The sequence below is a fragment of the Geotrypetes seraphini genome, chromosome 6 (genome assembly GCF_902459505.1).
Source record: "Geotrypetes seraphini chromosome 6, aGeoSer1.1, whole genome shotgun sequence".
Taxonomy (NCBI): domain Eukaryota; kingdom Metazoa; phylum Chordata; class Amphibia; order Gymnophiona; family Dermophiidae; genus Geotrypetes; species Geotrypetes seraphini.
The window spans coordinates 1627850-1652026 of record NC_047089.1 but is presented as its reverse complement, the minus strand read 5'-3'; the positions used below and the strand labels follow the sequence as shown (position 1 = coordinate 1652026).

At 43.8% G+C, this 24177-nt stretch overlaps 1 protein-coding gene across 4 annotated transcripts in view; it reads left to right on the top strand.

The window, feature by feature from the left end:
- Positions 1-24177, top strand: part of LOC117362998 (F-box/WD repeat-containing protein 7-like) — a 113385-nt gene that overhangs the window by 5467 nt on the left and 83741 nt on the right. For 3 of the 4 annotated variants that reach the window (XM_033950118.1, XM_033950116.1, XM_033950120.1), the window contains exons 2-5: positions 38-241; positions 1625-1873; positions 8781-8863; positions 19422-19563. In XM_033950118.1, the coding sequence (XP_033806009.1) occupies positions 38-241; positions 1625-1873; positions 8781-8863; positions 19422-19563 (678 nt within the window). The remainder of the gene's footprint in view (positions 1-37; positions 242-1624; positions 1874-8780; positions 8864-19421; positions 19564-24177) is intronic. The other variant, XM_033950117.1, reaches the window with a different exon arrangement.

Sequence of the window (24177 nt, the reverse complement as noted above, 5' to 3'; positions counted from 1 at the left end):
GAGATGTTTTTCTTATGTTGAGACTTTTACTTTGCAGGAGCTGAAGGGCTTTGACTCCCTCGAAGATCTCCTTCATGTGAAGGGAATCACCACACGTATCCTGGAGCTGAACAGCGAGCGACTTACTTGCAGGAAACGACAGGGCAGTGAGGACCCCATCAGAGGGAGCTCTTCACTCACTTCTGCACATCAGAGAGCCTCTGTCTCCCTGGGGGACAGTCTGAATGGCAACATCTCTCAGGTACTGGGGAGGGTGGATCCAATAGTGGAGGGCAGGGGTTTATTTGAATTGTGTCCCCATCTCTCAGGTACCTGCTTAGGGAGGGTAGATTTCAGCTGTTTGCATCCCAACTCTTGGACACAGACTGTGAAGACTGGGTTAATTGTTCTGTTGATTCAACTTGTACCTTGCTAATCTGACACAGGGGTGGTAGCCAAATATTTTGACACAGGGTCACATGTATGGTTTATCCTTGTCCCTCCCTCACTTAGAACACTGGTCTGCAGTCTGTTCCACAAGAAAAAGAAATAACATAACTTATGCTGCCAAGCTACATAATAAGAACATAAGATTAGCCATACTGAGTCAGATCAGTGGTCCATCTAGCCCAGTATCCTGTTTCCACAGTGCTGGCTCCATGTCACAAGTACCTAGCAGAAATCCAAATAGTATCAACATTCCAATCTACTGATCCCAGGACAAGTAGTGGCTTCTCTCTATTTCTTTCTCAATAGAGAAAAGTGAGAATGCTCCACGGTGCAGTTTTGGTCGCCTTGTCTCCAACAAGGAATAGAGGAAGAAGACACAAATGATAAAGGGAATGAGATGACTTCCCTCTGAGGAAAGGCTACAGTGGCTTGGTGAAATGGGTAGATGTGACTCTGTTCCATTAAACCACGTTTCATTCTTTATAATAGTTTCCGCACTCTTGCTGGTCTGCAATTTCTCTGTGAGCTTTTCCTGCTTCATTTGCAACTGGCGCTCAATATGCCAATATCCCGATGAGCTGGTTGAAAGGAAGCTGATTATTTTTCACCTGTGCTGTAAACATTGCTTTAGTGCTTTTTGGAATCCTGCCAGGTACTTGTGTCCTGGTGAGTCATCAGTATAGTAGAACGTAACAGTTTTGTATACCATATCCAATCAACAGCGCTGAATGAAAAAGAAACTAAAAAGGGAAATATTTCCAAAAGCATAATAAAGAACTGTCTAAACAGACTTTATAAACTAAAATGTCTTCTAAGTTATCATTAGTTAAATAATAATATGCATTTAATTAAATGGCTGTTTAAACAAAATGAAATATCTTCTGAATAACCAACCCTTAAGTAATAACAGTTCTGTTCCTCCCTTTTTCCTAACCTATGTGATTCTGGCCAATATGTCTCTCTCTCTCTCTACATGATGATAAACAACCAAATTTGGAATCGGTAGGAAAAAAGGAGAGCATTTGTAATCTAGTTAATGTCCCCCCGAGTAAGTTTAATAGTAGGTGTTATGTTAATTGCTTCCCATTGTAAGAACTGAAGTCAAAACTGGCATCTCCACTTTTGGCTCCTCCACAGCCTTCTAGGATTTTAGGTTGCCCATCTTTACTCTCTCCCTTTTCCTTTGAATCTACAGCCAAGTGGGATGGGCACGGAAGATGAAGAAGAGTCTGAGATCCAGGCTGTGTGGGGAGAGGAGGAGGACTCGGAGGAGTCCGAACAGTATGGTGTGCGAGAGGAGGAGGAGGAGGAGGAAGAAAGCTGTGGCAGTGCGGAAGGGGAAGATGGAAGTGATGTGTACTTCTATTATACCAACGATGAACGCTGGATCGATTACTTGGAAAGGACAGAAGAAGGAAACCTAATCCGACACATTCGGCCCAAGGTAAGAGCAAAGAGTTCTTGGATTGTTAGAGCCTGCCACGTATACTGTGCTGTGCCAATATTAGCATGTTCAGGTTTCCAGGGGAAAGCATGGGGGTCTGCTGTCAGGGCCCAGTAACTGGGGGTTTCTGTGGATCTGCTGCAGGAGCCTCATGTCCATTGGAGCCTGGAACGAGGTCAATAATCCCACTAGTCAAGGAGTAAGTTGGGAGATCTTGCCACTGGACTCCAGTGACTGAGGTATTCGTGAGATGAAATTAATTGTTGAAGTTGGGAGGTAAAGCGGAGATCTCGCTAGGTCAGCCAGGCTAGAGGTTGCTTCAGTCAAAGCAAAATCTAGCTCATAATAGTTTCAAGTTGGTTCGAGCTTGATATACCGCTTTAAATACCAAAGCGGTTTACATTGAACAAAAGTTAAAAACAGGGGATAGGACATGCACAAAAGGGAAATAGGAGGGGTTACAATTCTCAAAATAAAATAAGGAGGTAATGGACAGAACCATATGGTTGCATAAACTTTTGTGTGCTTACAGAAATGACCCTTGTAGGTTTGCGTGCGTTGTAATATAGCAGACTTCCTAGAGAAGAAATCAGCCAGTTAGTCATCCCTGGAAGTGGGCTTTGAGAAATGTATTTGATCTTTGCTTGTATTATGATTGTTGTCTTGTAAATCACTGAAAGAAATGAGCTTGGATGAGAAGTATAGCACAATTTTTGAGAATATGCCAGGTACTTTTGACCTGGACTTGCCAATGCTGGGTTTGATGGACCTTGGTCTGACTCAGCATGGTTTTTCTTCCTGTACTTAAATACAGTGCATTTTAATATTTGATGTCCAATTATGTGTGTTGAGCAGTTTTATGGATTTGTTTTTTTAACTGAATTATGATTTGGAATAATTGCTATATTTAATTATGAAAATTTCAGGGTTGTTGGGGCTGTTTTGGGTCCTTAGAATTAAATAAGTGAGGTGCAAAGGTGACAGAACTCTGGTTTAAAGACACCCTAGGGTGTACAGGTGTGTTTGGGTGGCTTCCAGTGAACTTCAGAATTGGCAGCATTCTTAGGTTGAGAGGGCAACCCTGGAATTCAGGCATGTACCATGTACTACTGGTTGGGTTGCATCATAATATGTCTACAGGATAAGAGCAGAGGCTCCTCCCAGTAGACCATCCCCAGATATTCAGTGGCGCTAACTGGACAGTTCTACTGAATATTGGAGACCGCAGCAGCTCTGTCCAAGCAGAACCAGGTCTGGAGCTGAGCTGGCAAATAACTTTTTGATGCTAGTGCTCACATAGCTAGCTATCAATTTGGGCTGCACAATTTGCTGTCCTAACTTTACCTGGTTAGATCGGCAGGCTGACATTGGAGAGCGACCCGGATATTCAGCTCATAGCTGTCAGCAGGAGGAGAAGGAACAGATGCTGAGTGTGAGTTGAGGATGTCTACTCTGCCTGAAGTTCTCCTTCTTGAAGATTCTCAATTTCATACACTAAATAAAATAAAAGTTATATTGAAAAAGGTGAAGGTGGGGCTGGTGAGCTCTGTTAAAGACAAGTTGGTTTCGGCACTGCCCAGTGACCGTACATCTTCTCAATATTCAGTGGGGAATAGTATGGTTGCTTTTTAATTGAATTTTTTTGTTGTTGCTCTTGGAGAGTTTTGTACATTATTTTATAATTGGGTTTTTTTTTTTTTTTAATTCTTTATTATATAATTGGTTTTGTGTGTAGACTTTCCCTTGTTGTAAAGACTTGGTTCTTTCTACCCACAAGTCTGATTACCCCACACCCCACTTTCATCCTGTTCAGGTTTAACCCATGGAGAGGCAGAGATGGATTGGTGCATTGATGTCATGAATTATTGACCAAGGAGCTATATGATCGGTGGAATGGAATTTGGGATTTTAAAACCGGAAACACAGATCTTTTTCAAAAAATCCTACCCAAACTAAAATGACCTTAGTATATAGGACTATAGGAAATGATTTAATTTATTTTTCATTGTTTAAAATTAGTCACAAATGTACTTTAAAATTTATTTTATCTTTTATAATTAGATTGAAAACAGTAGCAGGGTTGTGGCTAGATAGACCTCCTTTTACAAAAATCCCCACCTGAGATTTGCTCTGCATCTGCACTTTGAAAACTGTGTGCATTTCTGGTTGCTTCATGTTGGAAAGTATATAGCACGACTAGAAAAGGTTCAGAAAAGAGCAACAAAAATGATCAAGATGATGGAACATCTCTTATGAAGAGAGGCTAAACAGAAAAAGGATGGGATCCAATTAAAGTAAAACTTAAATAATAATATAAAGCTTTATTTATTTTCAGTTCAAGATGGTATACAGTAGCGGAAAGGTACAAAGTGGATAATGAACCTATTCAGTTCTAGACAGTGTACAATAGTGGAAACAGAGTGGGATTGTGGGGAAGGGGGAGTAGAGAGGAAAAGGGAGAAGAAGCAGGAAGAGAGGGGCTTGGAGGATCAGATGAACTTGTCGAATCGATGGGTTTTCAGTGCTCCTCTGAGGGCTTGGTACGTTGGGGAGTTTAGAACGAGGTTGCTTAGGGTGTTATTCCAAATGCCTGCTTGGAAGGAAAGTGTTCTATCGAGAAGTCTTTTGTAGTGGCATCTCTTGGGGGTGGGGAATGAGAATATCAACGTATTGCGGGAGGGATGTGGTTTGTCCTGTAGGATGAAGTGATTCAGGAGGTAGGTGGGTGAGGTGCCGAGTCTTGCTGCTAACCGGCTGCTGCGAGTTCCTTCGGCCACTGAGCAACAAGAGCAGGAGTGCGATTTGGCACTGCTGCTCGGTACTGAGAGGCATCCTTACTGCAAGAATTCACGGGAGCCAGTAAGGATGCCTCTCAGCAGCAGGACAGGAACTTGGAAAATTCGCTCCTGCTTGCTGCACCTTCACCGCGGATCACCAAGATGAGGTATCATATGAGGCTTAGGGCTGGGAGGGAGGGAGGGTGCATAGTCTGAAGGGGAAAGGAAGGAAGGGTGCTGGGTGCAGAGTCTTGACAGGGGAGGGGGGAAGGAAGGAAGGGGGCTGGTGCAATGCCTGACAGGGGAGAGAGGGAAGGGTGATAGGTGCAGAGCCTGACGGGGCAGGACACTTAAATATTAAGCTGCCCGACTCATATTCGAGTCAACGATTTTTCCTCTTTTTTGGGGGGAAAGGGGGGGTCTCGACTTACATTCGAGTATATACGGTAACTATGCCACTCATTTTCAAAGCAGAGGGACATCCCTAAATGGCCAAAACAGGCCAATTTGCTGAAAAACTTCAAAATCACAATTTTCAAATGCTCAGTTTAGTTGTTTTACACTGCAGTTCATCCAAATATCAAGGGTGCATCTTGGAGGCGTGTTTTGGGCAGGACAAGGAAGGGCCCAAAAATAGAACGGTTCAAGTTTGATATGATAGAGGTCTATAAAATACTGGAAAGGGTAAATACACCCAATGCTTTTCCTTTATACTGTAAATGCCCTCTGACCTCTCCCCTCCCAGCAGTATACTGTATACGCATAATTAACCATGTGCCTCTGAAACGTTATGATTGTATTGTTTCTTCCCTATATATAGAATGTACCACTACCCTTGTATCCCAAACACTGTGAATGTACTACTGTGACCCTGGGTAGGACGAGTTATAAAACGTAAATAAATATGAATTGTTTGTTCACACTTTCCAAAAATACTAGGTCTAGGGAGCATGCGATGAAGCTACTACAGTGTTTCCCCGAAAATAAGACCTTGCCTATCTGCCTGTTCATTCCCTTGAAGAAGTGCAGCAAGTTTGTCAAACAAGATCTGCCTTTGCTGAAACCGTGCTGGCTGGTCCTCATCAGACCGTGTCTGTCAAGGTGATCAATGATGCGGTCCTTTATCAGCACCTCTACCATCTTTCCCAGTACCGAGGTCAGACTCACCAGTCTGTAGTTTCCCAGATCTCATGTCGGGAAAGATTCCGGAGGACTGGAAGGTGGCAAATGTTACGCCGATCTTCAAAAAAGGTTTGAGAGGAGACCTGGGAAACTACAGACCGTTGAGTCTGACCTCAGTACCGGGAAAGATGGTAGAAGCGCTGATAAAGGACCGCATCATTGATCACCTTGACGGAAACGAGCTGATGAGGACCAGCCAGCACGGTTTCAGCAAACGCAGATCTTGTTTAACAAACTTGCTGCACTTCAAGGGAGTGAACAGGTAGATAGACAAGGGCGACCCAGTCGACATTGTGTATCTGGACTTTCAGAAGGCGTTCGACAAGGTTCCGCATGAACGACTACTTGTGAGCCATGGAATAGAGGGTGAAATACTCACATGGATTAAAAACTGGCTGGCGCATAGGAAACAGAGAGTGGGGGTAAATGGACAATATTCGGACTGGAAGAGTGTCACCAGCAGGGTGCCGCAGGGCTCGGTGTTTGGACCCGTGCTCTTCAACATTTTCATAAAAGATCTGGACATAAGGTACAACACGCAAGGTGATAAAATTTGCAGACGATACAAAGTTATTCAGAGTAGTGAAGACGCAGGGGGATTGCGAAGATCTACAACATGACATAATCAGGCTCGAGGAATGGGCAGCGACATGGCACATGAGGTTCAACGTGGACAAGTGTAAAGTGATGCATGTTGGTAAAAAAATCTCATGAACAAATACAGGATGTCCGGGGTGGTACTTGGAGAGACCTCCCAGGAAAGGGATTTGGGAGTTCTGATCAACAAGTCGATGAAGCCGTCTGCGCAATGTGCGGCAGCGGCGAAAAGGGCGAACAGAATGCTAGGAATGATAAAAAAGAGGATCACGAACAGATCGGAGAAGGTTATCATGCCGCTGTACCGGGCCATGGTGCACCCTCACCTGGATTACTGTGTACAGCACTGGTCACCGTACATGAAGAAGGACACGGTACTACTCGAAAAAGTCCAGAGAAGAGCGACTAAGATGGTTAAGGGGTTGGAGGAGCTGCCGTACAGCGAAAGATTAGAGGAAACTGGGCCTCTTCTCCCTCGAACAGAAGAGGTTGAGAGGGGACATGATCGAAACATTCGAGGTACTGAAGGAGATAGACTTAGTAGATAAGGACAGGTTGTTCACCCTCTCCAAGGTAGGGAGAATGAGAGGGCACTCTCTAAAGTTGAAAGGGGCTAGATTCCGTATGAACATAAGGAAGTTCTTCTTCACTCAGAGAGTGGTGGAGAACTGGAACGCTCTTCCGGAGTGTGTCATAGGGGAAAACACCCTCCAGGGAATCAAGACAAGTTCCTATTGAACAAGGACGTACACTGGTAGGGCTAGTCTCAGGGCAGTGGTCTTTGACCAGAGGGCCGCCGCGTGAGTGGACTGCTGTGCAGGATGGACCACTGGTCTGACCCAACAGTGGCAATTCTTAGTTTCTTACCTCGAAAATAAGCCCTAGCATGATTTTCAGGGTAGATCTTAATATAAGTCCTATCCCCAAAAATAAGCCCTAGTCGTAAGCAGCTGCGCTTCCTCCCGACCCCTGCCGCGCAGCCGAACCCCCGCTGACCCTCCATCCTTCCTTCCCAACCAATCCCCACCGACTGATATCATAAATACCTTCTGGCAGAGGAGCATCGGGCCAGCAGCACTCGCAGGCTGCTTCGCGAACTTCTCACTGAGGCCTTCTGTGTATTGATGACATCATCAGTAACATGGCATACAAGGCCCCAGCGAGAAGGCTGCAAAGCAGCCTGTGAGTGCTGCTGTCCCGACTCTCCTCTGCTGGACGGTATTTATGATCGCAGTTGGCGGGAATCAGTTGGGAGGGAAGGATGGAGGGTCAGCGGGAGTTCGGTGATTCAACTGCGCGGCGGGTGCTCAAGGGTTCAGCTGCAGGAGGATGGTAGGGAGGAAAGGATGGAAGCTGGGCAAAGGGTTCTGCTGCACAAGGGATGGGAGGGAGGGAAGGATGGAAGCTGGGCAAGGGTTTTGCTGCACAAGAGGGAGGGAGGGATAGAAAGATGCTGCAAAGGGAAGGCACAAGGGGATGGGTGAGAAGTGAGGAAAGATGTTGCACATGTTGGGGAAAGGAAAGAGGAAATATTGGGGTGAAGAAGAGGAAGGGAGAGATGATCATGTACATGGAAAAAAAAGCCCTACCCGAAAATAAGACCTTGTGCCTTTTTTGGGCCCCAAATGAATATAAGACACTCTCTTATTTTCAGGAAACACTATAAATAGTAGATTTAAAACAAACTGGAGAAAATATTTTTTCACACAACATGTAATGAAACTGGAATTTGTTGCCGGATAATGTGGTGAAATCAGTTAGCTTAGCAGGGTTTTAAAAAGGGTTTGGATAATTTCCTAAAAGAGAAGTCCATAGGCCATTATTGAGATGGCTTGGGGAAATCCACTGCTTATTCCTAGGATAAGCAGCATAGAATCCGTTTTGCTACTTGGGACCTCGGTTGGCCACTGTTGGAAACAGGATCCTGGGCTTGATGGACTTTTGGTCTGTCCCAGTATGGAAATTTTTATGTTCTCATTTTAGAAGGGGAATAAAGACCCACAGCAAAAAAGGGCCTTTTATATTTAGACCTGTTTCACTTACATCCAAGGTACAAAATGATGTCCTGTGCACAGCTGACCACTGAAGGGATAAAGGCATGACCCTTCTTGAATCTCCCCTTTTTGGGGTGGAAAAAGTGCATTTTACAGAGCGAAAAATATGGTAGGTCTTCTTTTTGGGATCTTCTGGCCACTGCTAGAGACAAGATCCTAGACTCAATCAACCTTAGCACAGATTTTGTCTTCATTAGGTAGGGGGAGAACTGGAAGCTCCTTTCACCAGGTGGGGGTAGAGTTAATGTCCTGTCTGGTCTTAGAATTTCTTACCAGTTTTATTTCCTTCCCTTTCAGATGAAGCGGAAATCAGAGAATGGCGTGGATGTAAGAGCTTTGTCCCCAGGAAAGAAGCTATGCAAAGGTTCTGAGTACAGCAGGTGAGGATAATAGTTGAGGCACAGATAGACAGCAGAAGCTTCCTCTGGGGGGATAGCAGGAAAGGCAGAGAAAGGTGTGTGTGGGGGGAGGGAGTTAGTAGACCCTTTGTGGGTGTTTCTTTCTCTTTACAGTATAACCCCAACTCCCACTATTATATGGCAGATAGTTCAGGATTCAGCTGCAAGGATTTGAATTGTAGCATTTCTTTATAAATCTTGAAATAGTTGTCTTTTGTGTACATTTTATTTTTCACTTACAAACATGCCTTTTTTCTTTGAGGAGAAAGGAGATGGAGAAAGGGTCTCAGAAGAGGGAAATGCAGAAGGATTCTCGGGCAGGATGGAAGGAGCGGAGTGATAGGCGTGTAGAATGAGAAAAGAATGGGGGATTCGTGAAACTGGCGAAAAGAAAATGGGGTGGGATTTAATATACCATCTTTCTGTGGTTACAATCAAAGCAGTTGACAAATTATATGCAGCTACTTATTTTGTTCCTGACTGCAGTGGAAATTGAACCCAATTCACCAGGTTCTCCGCTGCTGCACAAAAGAAATCAAGAGGTGGATTGGGAGGAACATCCAAAGAGAATGATCCTTCCCTTCACTTATACTCTTCAGCTGCTCCTATGAAAATAAGAATAGCCTTACTGAGTCAGACAAATGGTCCATCAAGCCCAGTAGCCCGTTCTCACGGTAGCCAATCCAGGTCACTAGTACATGGCCAAAACCCAAAAAGTAGCAAACAGTGGCTTCCCCCATGTCTTTCTCAATAACAGACTATGGATTTTCCTTTCTTAAAACCAGCTGCGCTATCTGCTTTTACCACATCCTCTGGCAACGAGTTCCAGAGCTTAACTATTCTCTAAGTGAAAAAAAATTTCCTCCTATAGGTTTTAAGAGCACTTCCCTGTAACTTCGAGTGTCCCCTAGTCTTTGTAATTTTTGACGGAGTGAAAAATCAATCCATTTGTACCCATTCTATGCCACTCAGGATTTTGTAGACTTCAATCATATCTCCCCTCATCATCTCTTTTCCAAGCTGAAGAGCCCTAACCAGTTTAGTCTTTCCTCATAGGAGAGGAGTTCCATCTCCTTTATCATCTTGGTCCCTCTTTTTTGAACCTTTTCTAGTGTCCCTTCTTCTCATATAACCTTTTCTGTCTCCCACATTACCTCATTCTGTTCATTCTCTCCCTATATACTCTCTCTCTTCCTGTTCCGATGGGTGGGGTGCTTTTTAAGATACTACCTCATGCCTGACTACTTCAAACTGCTTAGTTATACACTGGAAGGCAGGTGTACTGAGGGTAACAAAATAGGGCTATCTTGTGTGCTTTCTTGCTTAAGAAAGTGGAGTGCAGTGAAGAACAGTCAGAAACTTACATCTGAAGCATCATGGATAGGAATAACTGGGCAGAATCAAGAAGGATTGAGTCAGGCTTGAAAATGGGTGACCCAGTTCTGGGCTAGAAAAGCTGCCCCATAGCTCAGAACTAAGGGTTCCTTTTACTGAGTTGTGCTAACTAATTTAATGCATGCTAACAGTTAGTATGCACTGAATGCTAAGACGTCCATTATATTCTTCTGGGCGTGATCATTAGCGCATGCTAAATCAGAACACCACAGCCGCATCCTTAGACCTGTTCTTTTTTGCATCTGAATATGAAATTGAAGCTCTTCCCTATTTGAAGAGGCTTTACCTCTTGTTCCATCTTGACATTTTTCATCACTTCTTTTCCAGCAGGTGATGATACGGTCACAAATTATGAGAAGCCCTTGGGATTCCAGATGTTACAAAAGAATAGCTCTGCTGGGTCAGACCAATAGTCCATCTAGCTTTGGATCTTCTTTGAAAAGAGAAGATGGAACCTCTATCTACGTGGGTGTTGTCTACAGACGTCTGACTCATTCGCAGCAAATTGATCTTTTTGCATGGGAAGAAAGGAGAGCTGCTCCCGTTGAGTAATTTCAACCTGTCGGGTGTGGATTGGAAAGTCCCATCTGCGGAATCGGAAAGAAGTAGAGAGAGTGGATGCCCTTCAAGGGGTTCTGCTCAGATAAATAGTGACAGAACTGCCAAGGGAAATAGCGATATTAGATCTGGTGTGTGTCTAATGTCCGAGTGGGTGCCCACCTGGGTGGTAGTGATCATCAAATGGTTTGGTTTGATATAACGGCTAAACTTGAGGGTGGTCACACAAAACTCAAGGTCCTGGATTTCAAATATGCGAACTTAAGTAAAATGAGGAGTATCTAAAGAAAGAGCTGATGGGATGACAAGAAAAGTGAAAAAACAATTGTTCAGGCTGAAAGGATCAATAAAAATGGCTACCAACCTTTGTGAGGAAAATAAATAAAAACAAGAGCAAAAGGTTCTCTAGACTAGTGGCAGAGAAAATAAAGGCACACAGCATACTGGAACCCATCAGGCTATATGCTGGAAACGAAGACGGAAAGCTGACAGGATTGACAGTCAGTCTAGAGGAGGTGTGTAGGCAAATTGATAAGAGCGCTAAATCTCCGGGACCAAATGGCATCCATCTGAGGGTCATCAAGGACAGAAATGGGACCATAGCTGAACTGCTTCAACTAATAGCCAATCTGTTGATCAAATCGGGAAAGATTCCAGAAGACTGGAAGGTGGGAAAATATTACGCCAATCTTCAAGAAAGTTCGAGGGGAGATCTGGGAAACTACAGACCGATGTAGAGTCACTGATAAAGGACCGTATTATTGATCACTTTAACAGAAACGGGCTGATGAGGACAGTTTTAGCAAAAGCAGATCATGTTTGACGAACATGCTGCACTTCTTTGAGGGAATAAACAGTCAGATAGACAAGGGTGACCTGGTCGACATTGTATATCTGGATTTTCAGAAGGTGTTTGACAAGATTCCACATGAATGACTACTTCGTAAAATTGCGAGCCATGGAATCGAGGGTGAAATACTCACGTGGATTAAAAACTGGCTGGAGCATAGGAAACAGAGAGTGGGAGTAAATGGACAATATTCGGACTGGAAGAGCATCACCAGTGGGGTGCCGCAGGGCTCGGTGCTTGGACCTGTGCTCTTCAACATCTTTATAAATGATCTGGATATTGAGACGACGAGTGAGGTGATTAAATTTGTGGACGATACGAAGTTAGAGTAGTGAAGACGCAGGGGGATTGCGAACATCTGCAACATGACATAATGAGGCTCGAGGAATGCTCATCAACATGGCAGATGAGTTCAACGTGGATAAGTGTAAAGTGATGCATGTAGATAATAAAAATCTCATACACGAATACAGAATGTCCGGAGCGGTACTTTGAGAGACCTCCCAGGAAAGAGACTTGGGAGTCCTGATCGACAAGTCGATGAAGCCGTCCGCGCAATGTGTGACAGCGGCAAAAAAGGCAAACAGAATGCTAGGAATGATAAAGAAAGGGATCACGAACATATCGGAGAAGGTTATCATGCTGCTGTACTGTGCTATGGTGCGCCCTCACCTGGAGTACTGTGTTCAGCACTGGTCACCGTACATGAAGAAGGACACGGTACTACTTGAAAGGGTCCAGAGAAGAGCGACTAAAATGGTTAAGGGGCTGGAGGAGTTGCCGTACAGCAAAAGATTAGAGAAACTGGGCCTCTTCTCCCTCGAACAGAAGAGATTGAGAGGGGACATGATCAAAACATTCGAGGTACTGAAGGGAATAGACTTAGTAGATAAGGACAGGTTGTTCACCCTCTCTAAGGTAGGGAGAACGAGAGGGCACTCTCTAAAATTGAAAGGGAATAGATTCCATACGAACATAAGGAAGTTCTTCACCCAGAGAGTGGTAGAAAACTGGAACACTCTTCCGGAGTCTGTCATAGGGGAGAACACCCTCTAGGGATTCAAGACAAAGTTAGATGGGTTCTTGGTGAACTGGAATGAATGTATGCAGGTAGGGCTGGTCTCGGGGCACTGGTCTTTGACCTGGGGGCCACCGCTGGAGCTGACTGCTGGGCACAATGGACCACTGGTCTAACCCAGCAGCGGTAATTCTTATGTTCTTATGGCATTCGTGAAATATAAAAATACTCAAGAAGAAGAGCACAAAAAGAGATATTAGATGAAAATGAAAGAAACCAAGCGAGAGATACATCTGACAGGAGTGCAGGCAGAAGAGCAAATGGCTAAAAGTATAAAAAAGGGAGATACAAATTTTTTCAGGTATACTGTATTAGTGAAAAGAAAATGAAAAATGGATTTGCAAGACTGGTGACACCAGGAAGTACTTCTTCACAGAAAGGGTGGTGGATCACTGGAACAAACTTCCGGAGCAGGTGATCAAGGCCACCAGCGTGCTCGACTTTAAGAATAAATGGGACATCCAGTGGGATCCCTACGAGGGACGAGCTAAGGAACTAAGTCCTCAGCACTCAGACTTAATGGGGTGGGTCAGTAGAGTGGGCAGACTTGATGGGCTGTAGCCCTTTTCTGCCGTCATCTTTCTATGTTTCTATGACTGAAAGAAGCTATGAACCACTATGTGAAGCTTGATGAGGAAAAAGCAAACATGCTAAACAAATACTTTTGTGTCCACAGAATAAAATCCTAGAGAAGGACCACGATTGGCTGGCAAAATGAGATGGAATGTGAGAATGGATACTGTGCCGTTCACAGAAGAAAGTGTTTATGAACAACTTGAAAAATTGATGGTGGACAAAGCCATGGGATCAGACATGATCCATCCCAAAATACTGAGAGAGCTCAGAGAAGTTCTGGCGGGTTCACTTAAAGATTTGTTCAATAAATCTCTGGAGACGGGAGAGGTTCTGCTCTTCTCCAGAGATGAAGTGGGGAACTACAGGCGTTGCTGAAGGGGAGAGGATAGTGAAATTCCTAGAAGCTAATAGATTACAAGATCCAAGACAACATGGCTTTACTAAAGGTAGTTTGTGCCAAATGAATCTGATTGAATTCTTTGACTGGGTAACCAGAGAATTAGATCAAGGAAGTGCGCTAGATATAATTTACTTAGATTTCGGCAGAGTCTTTGACATGGTTCTTCATAGGAGACTTTTGAACAAACTTGACCAGCTGAAGTTAGAACCCAAAGTGGTAAACTGGATTAGAAACTGGTTGACGGACAGACATCAGAGGGTGGTGGTTAACGGAATTTGCTTGGAGGAAGAAAAGGTGAATAGTGGAGTGCCTTAAGGATCGGTGCTGGGGCCAATTCTGTTCAATTTGCTTGAGTGATATTGCCAAAGGTTTAGAAGGAAAGGTTTGCATTTTTGTGGATGATACCAAGATTGGAAACAGAGGACACCCTGGAGGGAGTGGAAAACATGAAAAAGGATCTGCAAAAGTTGGAAGAATGGTCTAATGTCTGGCATCTAAATTTCAATGCAAAGAAGTGCAGAGTGATACATTTGCGGAGTAGAAATCCGAGGGAGATGTATGTGCTGGGAGATGAGAGGCTGATATGCACAGACGTGGAAGGGGACCTTAGGGTGATAGTGTCTGAGGATCTGAAGGCGACAAAGCTGTGTGACAAGGCGGTGGCTGTAGCCACAAGGATGCTAGGCTTTATAGAGAGAGACGTAACCAGCAGAAGAAAGGAGATATTGATGCCCCTGTACAGGTCGTTGGAGAGACCTCACTTGGAGTATTGTGTCCCATTTTGATGTCTGTATCTGACCAAGGATATAAAAAGATTTGAAGCGGTCCAGAAGAAATCAACAAAAATGATAGGGAGTTTGTGCAAAAAGAAGTATGAGAAGAGACTAGAAAACCTCAACATGTATACTCTGGAGGAGAGGAAGAACAGGGGTGATATGATACAGACATTTAAATATTTAAAAGGTATTAATATGGGACTAAATCTTATCCAGAGAAGGAAAATTGGTAAAACTAGAGGATATAAATGAGGGGTGGTAGACAAGAGTAATGTTAGGAAATTCTTTTTCACGGAGAAGATGGTGGATTCCTGGAATGCCCTCCTGAGGGAGATGGTAGAGAAGAAAACGGTGATGAAATTCAAAAAAGCATGGGATGAACCCAGGGGATCTCTAATTAGAATATGAATGGGGAAACATTCACAGTTTGAATCCTGCAAAGGAGATGGTTTAAATAGGCTGGAGTGAGCTTCAATGGCACTCAGTAGTTGGAACCTAAAGACAGTACCAGGAAGACTTCTAACGTCTATGGCCCAGAAATAACTAAGAAAATAAGACATTCTTTAGCGCCTCTCCAGACTGGCACAGTTCACTGATGGGTAATAGCTCACCATGACCAGCAGGTGGAGACTGAGACAAACTTTTTGGCTGTAGTATTAGTGGCTGTGCAGTCCCTAATACTTATTGTCCCCATCTGGTGCCAGACTGAGCATGGGGAGACCCTATCGGGTGTTACACTCAACAGGTTGAGTCCCTCACCCTCAGTTTCTCCACCTTCCCAAAATTTTTATAGAGGTGCCACCAATACCGGCAATGCATATGGCTATGAGAGCCAGTGGAGTCTGTTCAAAAAAACAAACCAACCTGAGGCACTGCTGATCTGAAGGGAAGTCTTCAATTGACTGTAATTGATTTTTATTGTTAACCGGCAATTTTTCTTTTAGCTAGGTCACGTATTGCGCAATGAGCACTTTTAAGGGGAAAAAGTGTTCATTGTGCTTCAGAAGCAAAGTTGATGCAGCCAGCTTATGCATGTGGTGTGCTGGCTGCCATGAAGGAATCCTCATCGGCTTCATGTGCCAGTGTTCAGGAATCCCCTTTGCGAGTGCCTTGCACTCAGGCAGTGGAGAAGCCTGGGCATCCTTCACCGCCCAAACAGGGATTCCCCCAGCCACCACTGGTCAGGGAAATAAGGTTTCCCTTATCGCCGATGGTACTGGGAACTCCCTTACCTCTGCTGCCTGCTTGCCTGCTTTAGCAGCTGGGGCGGTTCAGGTCTCTCAGCTGCTGCAGGTCTCAGTAGTTTTTTTCGGTTGGTTTTGGCGGGAAGCTCCTCCATCTTGTCTGCAGCCTCAGGTGCCCTTCCCCCCTTATTGGAGAGACAGGGGCAGGTTTCTGCTGGGTCTCCTGCTTTGGCAGTGAGTTAGATTGGGCCGCCAGGGTTTTTTCCCCCCTGATTTTGTTTTAGCCTTGTTTCAAGGCTTATCTTCAGGCAGCAAGACCTACCATTAGTGAATGTTGCCTCCGGTCCGGCAATCCACAGGATTCCAGAATCTTTCGCATTCTCCGTTTTAAAAGCATTTCCATTAATTTGCTTATCACAGAAGTCAGACTTATTGGCCTGTAATTCCCTACTTCTTCTTTACTTCCATTTTTGTGGAGAGGTACTACATCCGTCCTTCTCCAGTCTACAGTACCACTCCCAACTAGAGACTCATTGAAAATTTCAGTCAGCAGAGCCACCTGAACTTCTTAACACCATTCAGCCCCATCATTTTGTCTACCTTTATTTTAGCTAGCTTCTCACAAACACAATCCTCTGAAAATCGATCAGTGTCTACCACTCCTTCATCCCTATTCATGTTTGTCTTCTGTGGTCCCGCTCCCAGTGCTACAGCCGTGAACACAGAACAGAAATATCTGTTAAGCAATTCAGCCTTTTCTTTATCAGCTTCTATATATTCCTCCCCTTCTCCTTTGAGTCTCACAATGCCACTTTTGCACTTCTTCCTATCACTAATATATCTAAAAAATGTCTTGTCTCCCCGTTTTACCATGTTAGCTATTTTTTCTTCCATTTGCATCTTTGCTTTCCTGACTTCTGGACCAGCCTCTCTTAACTTTTCCAGATATTTTTGCCTGTCTTCCTCTTTCTGTGATCTTTTGTAGTTTATCAAAGCTAACCTCTTATTCCTTACCTTCTCAGCTACTACTATTGAGAACCAAAGCGGCCTTCTTTTTCTCTTACTTTTACTTACTTGCCTCACGAAAAGGTTTGTCGCTCTTACAAGTTGTTTGCCCATTCCTGAGTTGCGATTAGACAGGCATCCAGTTTACACAAAGTTATAGGTATATCTGGTTCATTGGGTATGAGAAGTTGTACTTCATCGGCATAGATATAGAATTTTGTGTCCATTGACAGAAGTAACTCAGTAAGATGGGAGATTGGCACCCGTTCAGTGCCTGAGGTAATGATACACTGTTGCTGGTTTTAATAGGATGGTTGTTATTTTGTTTGAACTGTTATATGTATATTGCTGTCCTTTTATATGTATGTTTTGCTGTAATCCGCATAGAATTGTTGGATATGCTGACTATAAATTTTTAAATAAAGAAAGAAAAAAAAAGGTTTGGACAAGTTCCTGGAGGAGAAGTCCATAGTCTGATGTTTAGACAGACAAGGGACGGTAGCATGGAATGCTGCTACTATTTGGGTTTTTACCAGGTACTTGCAACTTGGATTGGCCTCTGTGAAGGCGGGCTACTGGGCTAGATGGACCTTTGGTCTGACCCAGTAAGGCTATTCTTATGACAAATAGGATTTGGACTATGTAAATATTGTGCCACAGATATTTTCTGCCAGTCTTGTAAGCATGGTATTATGATCCACAGTGTTGAAGCAAGATCCCCTGTCACAAGAATGATCTCTGTTCCGTACCCAGCTCTGATAGGCGTCAGCCAGTTGAGTTGAAGGCAGACTGTCTGTTATAGGAATGTTAGAAACTAGTCTATAGTTTTTGAGCTTTTCTTCATCAAGAACGTAAAAATAGCCATACTGAGTCAAACCAGTGTTCCATCTAGCCCAGTGGCCAAAAGGTAGGGGGTGGCAGCTGCCCTTCCACAAAGTGCTCATATGGAAAAGTACTTCCTGCATTTTGAGCTAGGCCACATAAAAATCCACATGAGAAGTTCCTTCACTCTCTGGACCATAATTGGGCTCTCACAAGAACTGAACCAATCTGAAAATAAACCCAGCTATTTGTCTCCTTCAGTCGAAACAGAATTAATATTCCAAAAGCCAAACAAAAGTTGGCAAATAGACCTGCTTCATGTATCCATTCTGTTGCAAACAAGGTAATACTTATTTAGCCAGTAAAGTAGACCCACCAAATTGTTGCCACTGTAGCTATCATAGCTCTCTCACAAAATGTGCTAAATTGTACTGCACATGTGAAGCAGCTACATGGCCCTCACTTCATCCTTTCATCACACTATAGTTTGGGCCAGTCCACAGTTGGAGATCATGAATCCAACTTGTCTTTTTAACATCAGCAGTTCTTCATATATTTATCTTAGTGATCTGGACAACAAACACACCAAACAGTTCTGACTAGAGGTCTGCACGGGAATGGGGATTGTGGGAATCACGGGGACCCCCCTCTGGCCCACGGGGACCTCCCCTCTAACCAACGGGACTCCCACGGGGATGGAAGGCTTTGGAAGCAGGGTTCGTCCATATAATATAATGGACACGTCAGCCTTAGTAAAAGAAGGGGTTTATAAGTTAATTACCTGAACAGAAAACAAAAAAAGGGTTCCATCAAAGAGATTCCACAAGGAAAACAGCAGCACAAACACAAAAGAAACTGTGGAATTGATGATCCTGTCTGAAGTAATTGCTGCTTTTTATGGGGACGGGCGGGGATGGAGGTAATTCCTTGTGGGGATGGGTGAGGACGGAGAGGATCCTGATGGGAACGGGTGGGGACGGAGAGGATCTTGGCGGGGATGGGTAGGATTTCTGTCCCCGCGCTACTCTCTCGTTCTGACCCACATGCGTGCCTGTTGTGGTTTGGCTGTAACAAGTATTTTCAGTAGACGTCAGGATTGAACCCCAGAAGCCCTTCCAGACCCCCAACAGCTTCATTCCTTCTTGAGCTATGGAACTAAGAGAGGGGACTGTGCACAGGAAGGGCTGAGCTCTGGGATGGCTGTTCCATAATGATTCCCTAGAGTAATATCACCCACTTGTGTGCCTCATCTGTTCATTGATTACAGGTGAGAAGCATAGTAACGTAGTAAATGACAGCAGATAAAGACCTGAATGGTCCATCCAGTCTGCCCAAACATACTCGTACACTCTCTATAATTTAATGATTTAATTTAAATTGTTCTTTTTCTTAGATATTTCTGGGCCAGAAACCCAGAGCTCTCCATCCCAGCCCATCCTCAACTGAATGGCCATATATGTGCCACAGACTGTATTGGCTTTAGTTCTTCAATATATACATAGAGATCCTCTGTGTTCATTCCATGCTCTTTTGAACTCTGTCACCGTTTTCCTCTCCACCACCTCCCTCGGGAGCATCAACCACCCCTCAACCTCAATTTATGCCCTCTGGTTTTATCATTTTCCTTTCTCTGGAAAGCAAGGCTCTTCTCTTCCCCAGCCCCTTGCCCATCTCCTAGCTTATATTGGGAGAGCAATGGGGCCTGGGTTGCAATCCTTGCCTTTACTGGTGGTATAGCAAGGGCACTAATACTTATGGTGATTCAGACACACAATTTATAGAGGACACCTGTACCTTGCTGCATGAAGGACCACAGAATACTTTAGGAGGTTCTGGTGTGGCTTGTTTTGAGAGTATGTCATTGCTGGTTTCACTTTTAAAATTTTATTTTATGAGTTTTAGGACTTTGGGATCATGTATCAACACAGCCACAACATTTGGTGATCTGCGCAATGCGAACCTCCACAGGCAGCAGCGCAGACGTATTCCCTCTGTCACACCACCAGCAGAACTTCAAGACTGGCTGCGCACATTCCAGGTAATTTCAGTTTTTATTGTTTTTTGTCCTTTCTCTTCATAAGAACTTAAGAGTGGCCATACTGGGACAGACCAGATGTTCATCAATAATGGCCAACCAGGGTCACAAGTTCCTGGCAAGAACCCAAGAAGAAAAATAGATATTATGCTGCTTATCATATGAATAATCAATGGATTTTCCCATCTTAATAATAATGGCTTATAGACTTTTCGTTTAGGAAATTATCCTAACCTTTTTTTAAATCTTGCAAATCTAACTGTTTTTCACAACATTCTCTGGCAATGAATTCCAGAGTTTAATTATACTTGGACAGACTGAAGATCCATCAAGCCCAGTATCCTGTTTCCAACAGTAACCAATCCAGGTCACAAGTACCTAGCTAGATCCCAAGTAATAAAACAGATTTTGTGCTGCTTATCCTAGGAATAAACAGTGAATTTTCCCAAGTCCATCTTAATAATGGTTTATGGATTTCTCTTTTAGGAGATTATCCAAACCTTTTTTAAACCCTGATAAGCTAACTGCTTTCACTACATTCTCCGGCAATGAATTCAAGAGTTTAAATTATACATTAATGGAAGAAATATTTTCTACGGTTTGTTTTAAATCTACTACTTAGTAACTTCATCACATGCCCCCTAGTCCTGGAAAGAGTAAACAATTGATTCACATCTATTTGCTCCATTTCACTCAGTACTTTATAGACCTCTATCATATCTCTCCTGAGCCATCTCTTATCAAGGCTGAAGAACTCTAGCCACTTTAGCCTTTCCTCATAGGGAAGTGTCCCATCCCTTTTATCATTTTTGTTGCCCTTCTCTGTACCTCTCTCCCATCACGCTTACTGAGTGCTCTTAATCTCATTTTCCTATTTTAAGATACATTAAAAATTAAGAAACTTGGGAGGGGGTTAGCTGGTTGATGAGATGATCCCTGAGTAGAAAACATGCTAAGGGGGAAAGTTAGACCTTTGCAGAAAAATTTAAATTCTTTCCTCTATACTATACAGATCCTGGACCTGATGGGCCACCACATGAGCAGACTGCTGGGCGTGATGGACCTCTGGTCTGACCCAGCAGAGGCACTGCTTATGTTCTTATGTTTTCCAAACTATGTACCAGGGTGCCGCATTGAACTCAATAGGATGCCACGGAGGACGACGCAAACTTACTGCCAGTCCGGCACCTCACCTTCCTTACTCAGTGTGAAATCTCTCTCTCTCTCTCCCTTCCCAAGTTAAAGCTTACAATCTTCTGGCTGCCAGCTGCTTAAACATACTGCCTTTGATGACCCGGAAGCTTTCCCTCTTTTGCAGTATCCTGCCTCTGTAGGGACAGGAAGTTGAAAAGAAAAGTTTCTGGAGCTTCCAAAGGCAATGTGTTTAAGTTGTCAGTGGCCCAAAGATCCCAAGCTGCAGAGTGGAGGGGGATGGAAGAGAGAAATGCTGCACCTGATTGGGAGGGGAAGGGTAAGTGAGAAAACTGCCAATCAGAAGGGGGGAAGTAGGGAGGAGACAGATGCCAAGGAAGTTTGTTAAGGAAGGGGAGGGAAGTTAGAGGAGAGGGACCACAGGAGAGGAGAGAGATACCAGACCATGGGGACCAGAGGGAAGAGAAGGAGAGGATAGAGATACCAGATTTGGGGAAGGGAAGGAGAGGGGAGAGATGCCAGTTTGTGGTGGTGGACTGGTAAGGTATTTTTTTTGACTTTGGAGCGTCATGAAAAATTACTGATAACACGAAGGATGCCTTGAACTAAGTTTGAGAACTATTGCTCTACACCAGGGGTGTCAAAGTCCCTCCTTGAGGGCCACAATCCAATCGGGTTTTCAAGATTTCCCCAATGAATATGCATGAGATCTATTTGCATGCACTTCTTTCATTGTATGCTAATAAATCACATGCATATTAAGAACATAAGAAGTTGCCTCCGCTGAGTCAGACCAGAGGTCCATCGTGCCCAGCAGTCCGCTCCTGCGGCGGTCCATCAGGTCCATGACTTGTAAGGTGATCCTTTGTCTTAAACCCTTCAACCCCCTTTATCCTTCTATCTATATTCACCTCTACCTATATCCCTCAATCCCCGCATCCTTCAGGAATTTATCCAATCCTTCTTTGAAACCCCGTAATGTACTTTGTCCTATCACAACCTCCGGAAGCGCATTCCAAGTGCCCACCACCCTCTGAGTGAAAAAGAATTTCCTAGCATTGGTTCTAAACCTGTCCTCTTTCAATTTCTTCAAGTGTCCCCTTGTTCTTGTGGTTCCCAATAGGCTGAAGAATCTGTCCCTCTCCACCTTCTCTATGCCCTTCATGATCTTGTAAGTCTCTATCATGTCTCCTCTGAGTCTCCGCTTCTCCAGGGAAAAGAGCCCCAGCCTTTCTAACCTGTCTGCGTATGAAAGTTTTCCATACCTTTTATCATTTTTGTCGCTCTTCTCTGAACCCTCTCAAGTATCGCCATTTCCTTCTTAAGGGTACGGTGACCAATATTGGACACAGTACTCCAGATGCGGGCACCATCGCACGATACAGCGGCATGATGACTTCCTTTGTTCTGGTTGTAATACCCTTCTTAATAAGTAATATTCATTGGGGAAATCCTGAAAACCTGATTGGATTGTGGCCCTCGAGGAGGGACTTTGACACCCCTCCTCTACACTAAAGACTGAAGCAGGCTGGGGAGATACCCATACCAAATGTGGTCCCATTTAGAGTCCCCATCAAAGGATTTGAAAAGAACCAGTGTAATGACTTTATTAAAAAAAATTAAAAAAAGAGGTTCTGCAGGTGATCAAGGAAACTATATACTAGTGCACCTGAAAACAGTGGCTCATACAATGATAAACGAAACTGATTAAGGGTTGAAATTTTGTAAATGGGGAATATGACAAAAAAAATTATGACTATTTGATTTATTTATTTTAAAAACTTATAATAATAATAATTTAATAATAATTTTATTCTTATATACCTCCAAAGCCATAATAGTTCAAGGTGGTTTACAATAAGAGAAACTGGACAGTCAGTGAAGAATACAAGTCATCAGAAATACATAATGGATGAAGATTAAAAACAATAAAACCATTAGGTTACAAATCGATTGAACAACTGCGTTTTTACTAATGGATTCCCCTGTCAGGATCAGCTGAATCAGCATGAAGAATAAAAATTTGTCTCTCCCTCCCTCACACTCACCGATCACCTACACATGTCTCCCAACATCCAACATCTCTGGACACCCCCAACACCTTCTGCTGACAAATTATCAGGAGGGAAGCCCACTCCCTCCTGCTGATTTGTCAGCAGAAGGTATAGGGAGGGAGGGGGTCCGGAGATGTAGAGGGGAGGGGTGTAGGGGATCAGTGGATGTGAGGGTGGGAGAAACAAATTTTTTTTTCTCTCTGCCAATTCAGCTGATCCTGACGGGAATCCATGATAAGCTGAACCAGCGGGACTGCACTAAAACCAACTCAGCTGATAGGGATACCCCTGCTGCAATCAGCTGATGGGATGCCTACTGTTGATAGGAGGGGGGGTCATGCCTTAAACCCTCTAGTGGTTGTCTTGTCAGTTTGGGCACATTTGTGGAACTTAGATGCAACTAAAACAGGTCTAACACTCTGCGTTTTAACTTCTCCCTAGGACAGTCCTGGGAAAGCTTTGGCTGTCCCTGCAAGACATCCAGGTCTAAGCCCGCCCATAACACACTTCCCACTTGAGCTCTGGACATTCAACAGCTTAGAAGTTGGTTTTGATTACACTGGTCAACACATCATTTTCATCAGAGTTAATGGTGGGTGGGTTTTGTAGTATTTTGCATGCTGGTTTCAAATTTGTGTTTAGTTTTTCACTAGCACATCACATTTTTGTAATGAGGCTCATATATAATTATAAATGTTAATTGGGCGATATATCATGCGTCTATAGGATAAACACATAAGGAGGGTTAATGACAGTTGTCTTTGTTTTTTTATGCTACAGGCGGTGATTAATATCAGTCTTTATCATGCCAAGATATTGTACTAATCATCCAGATAGTTTCTGTTATGTCTGTAGTTCATTCACAATGAAAGTACAACATTGCCCAATTACCATATATCTGAAGAAGGTATAAAAATTGTACTTTGACTGTCCACTGGGTTACCTGGATAAGTCTTGGGCTACACATATCATCTGTACCAGTTGTCCCAATGGACTTCGTGACTGGCTCAATCAACGAAAGGCAGCAATGTCATTTGCAATCCCAATGAGATGGCGGGAACGCGAGACCATATTAAAGATTGCTACTTTTGCCTTGTGAACACAAGTGGATTCTCAGCTAAAACTAAGCAAAAAATTATATATTCTACTCTGGATTCTGCCATTAGGCCTGTTCCTCATGATGATTCACTGCCTGTCCCTGTACCTCCACAAGATGGACTTGCTATCCGCGCTTTTCAATCTCTCCCTTAGTACGGGTAATGTCCCGTTGGACTGGAAGATGGCTAACGTCATTCCACTCCACAAGAAAAGCTCCAAGATGGAGACAGCAAACTACAGACCAGTGAGTCTCACATCATTAGTGTGCAAACAAATGGAAACTCTAATCAAACGCCAATTGGATACGATCCTG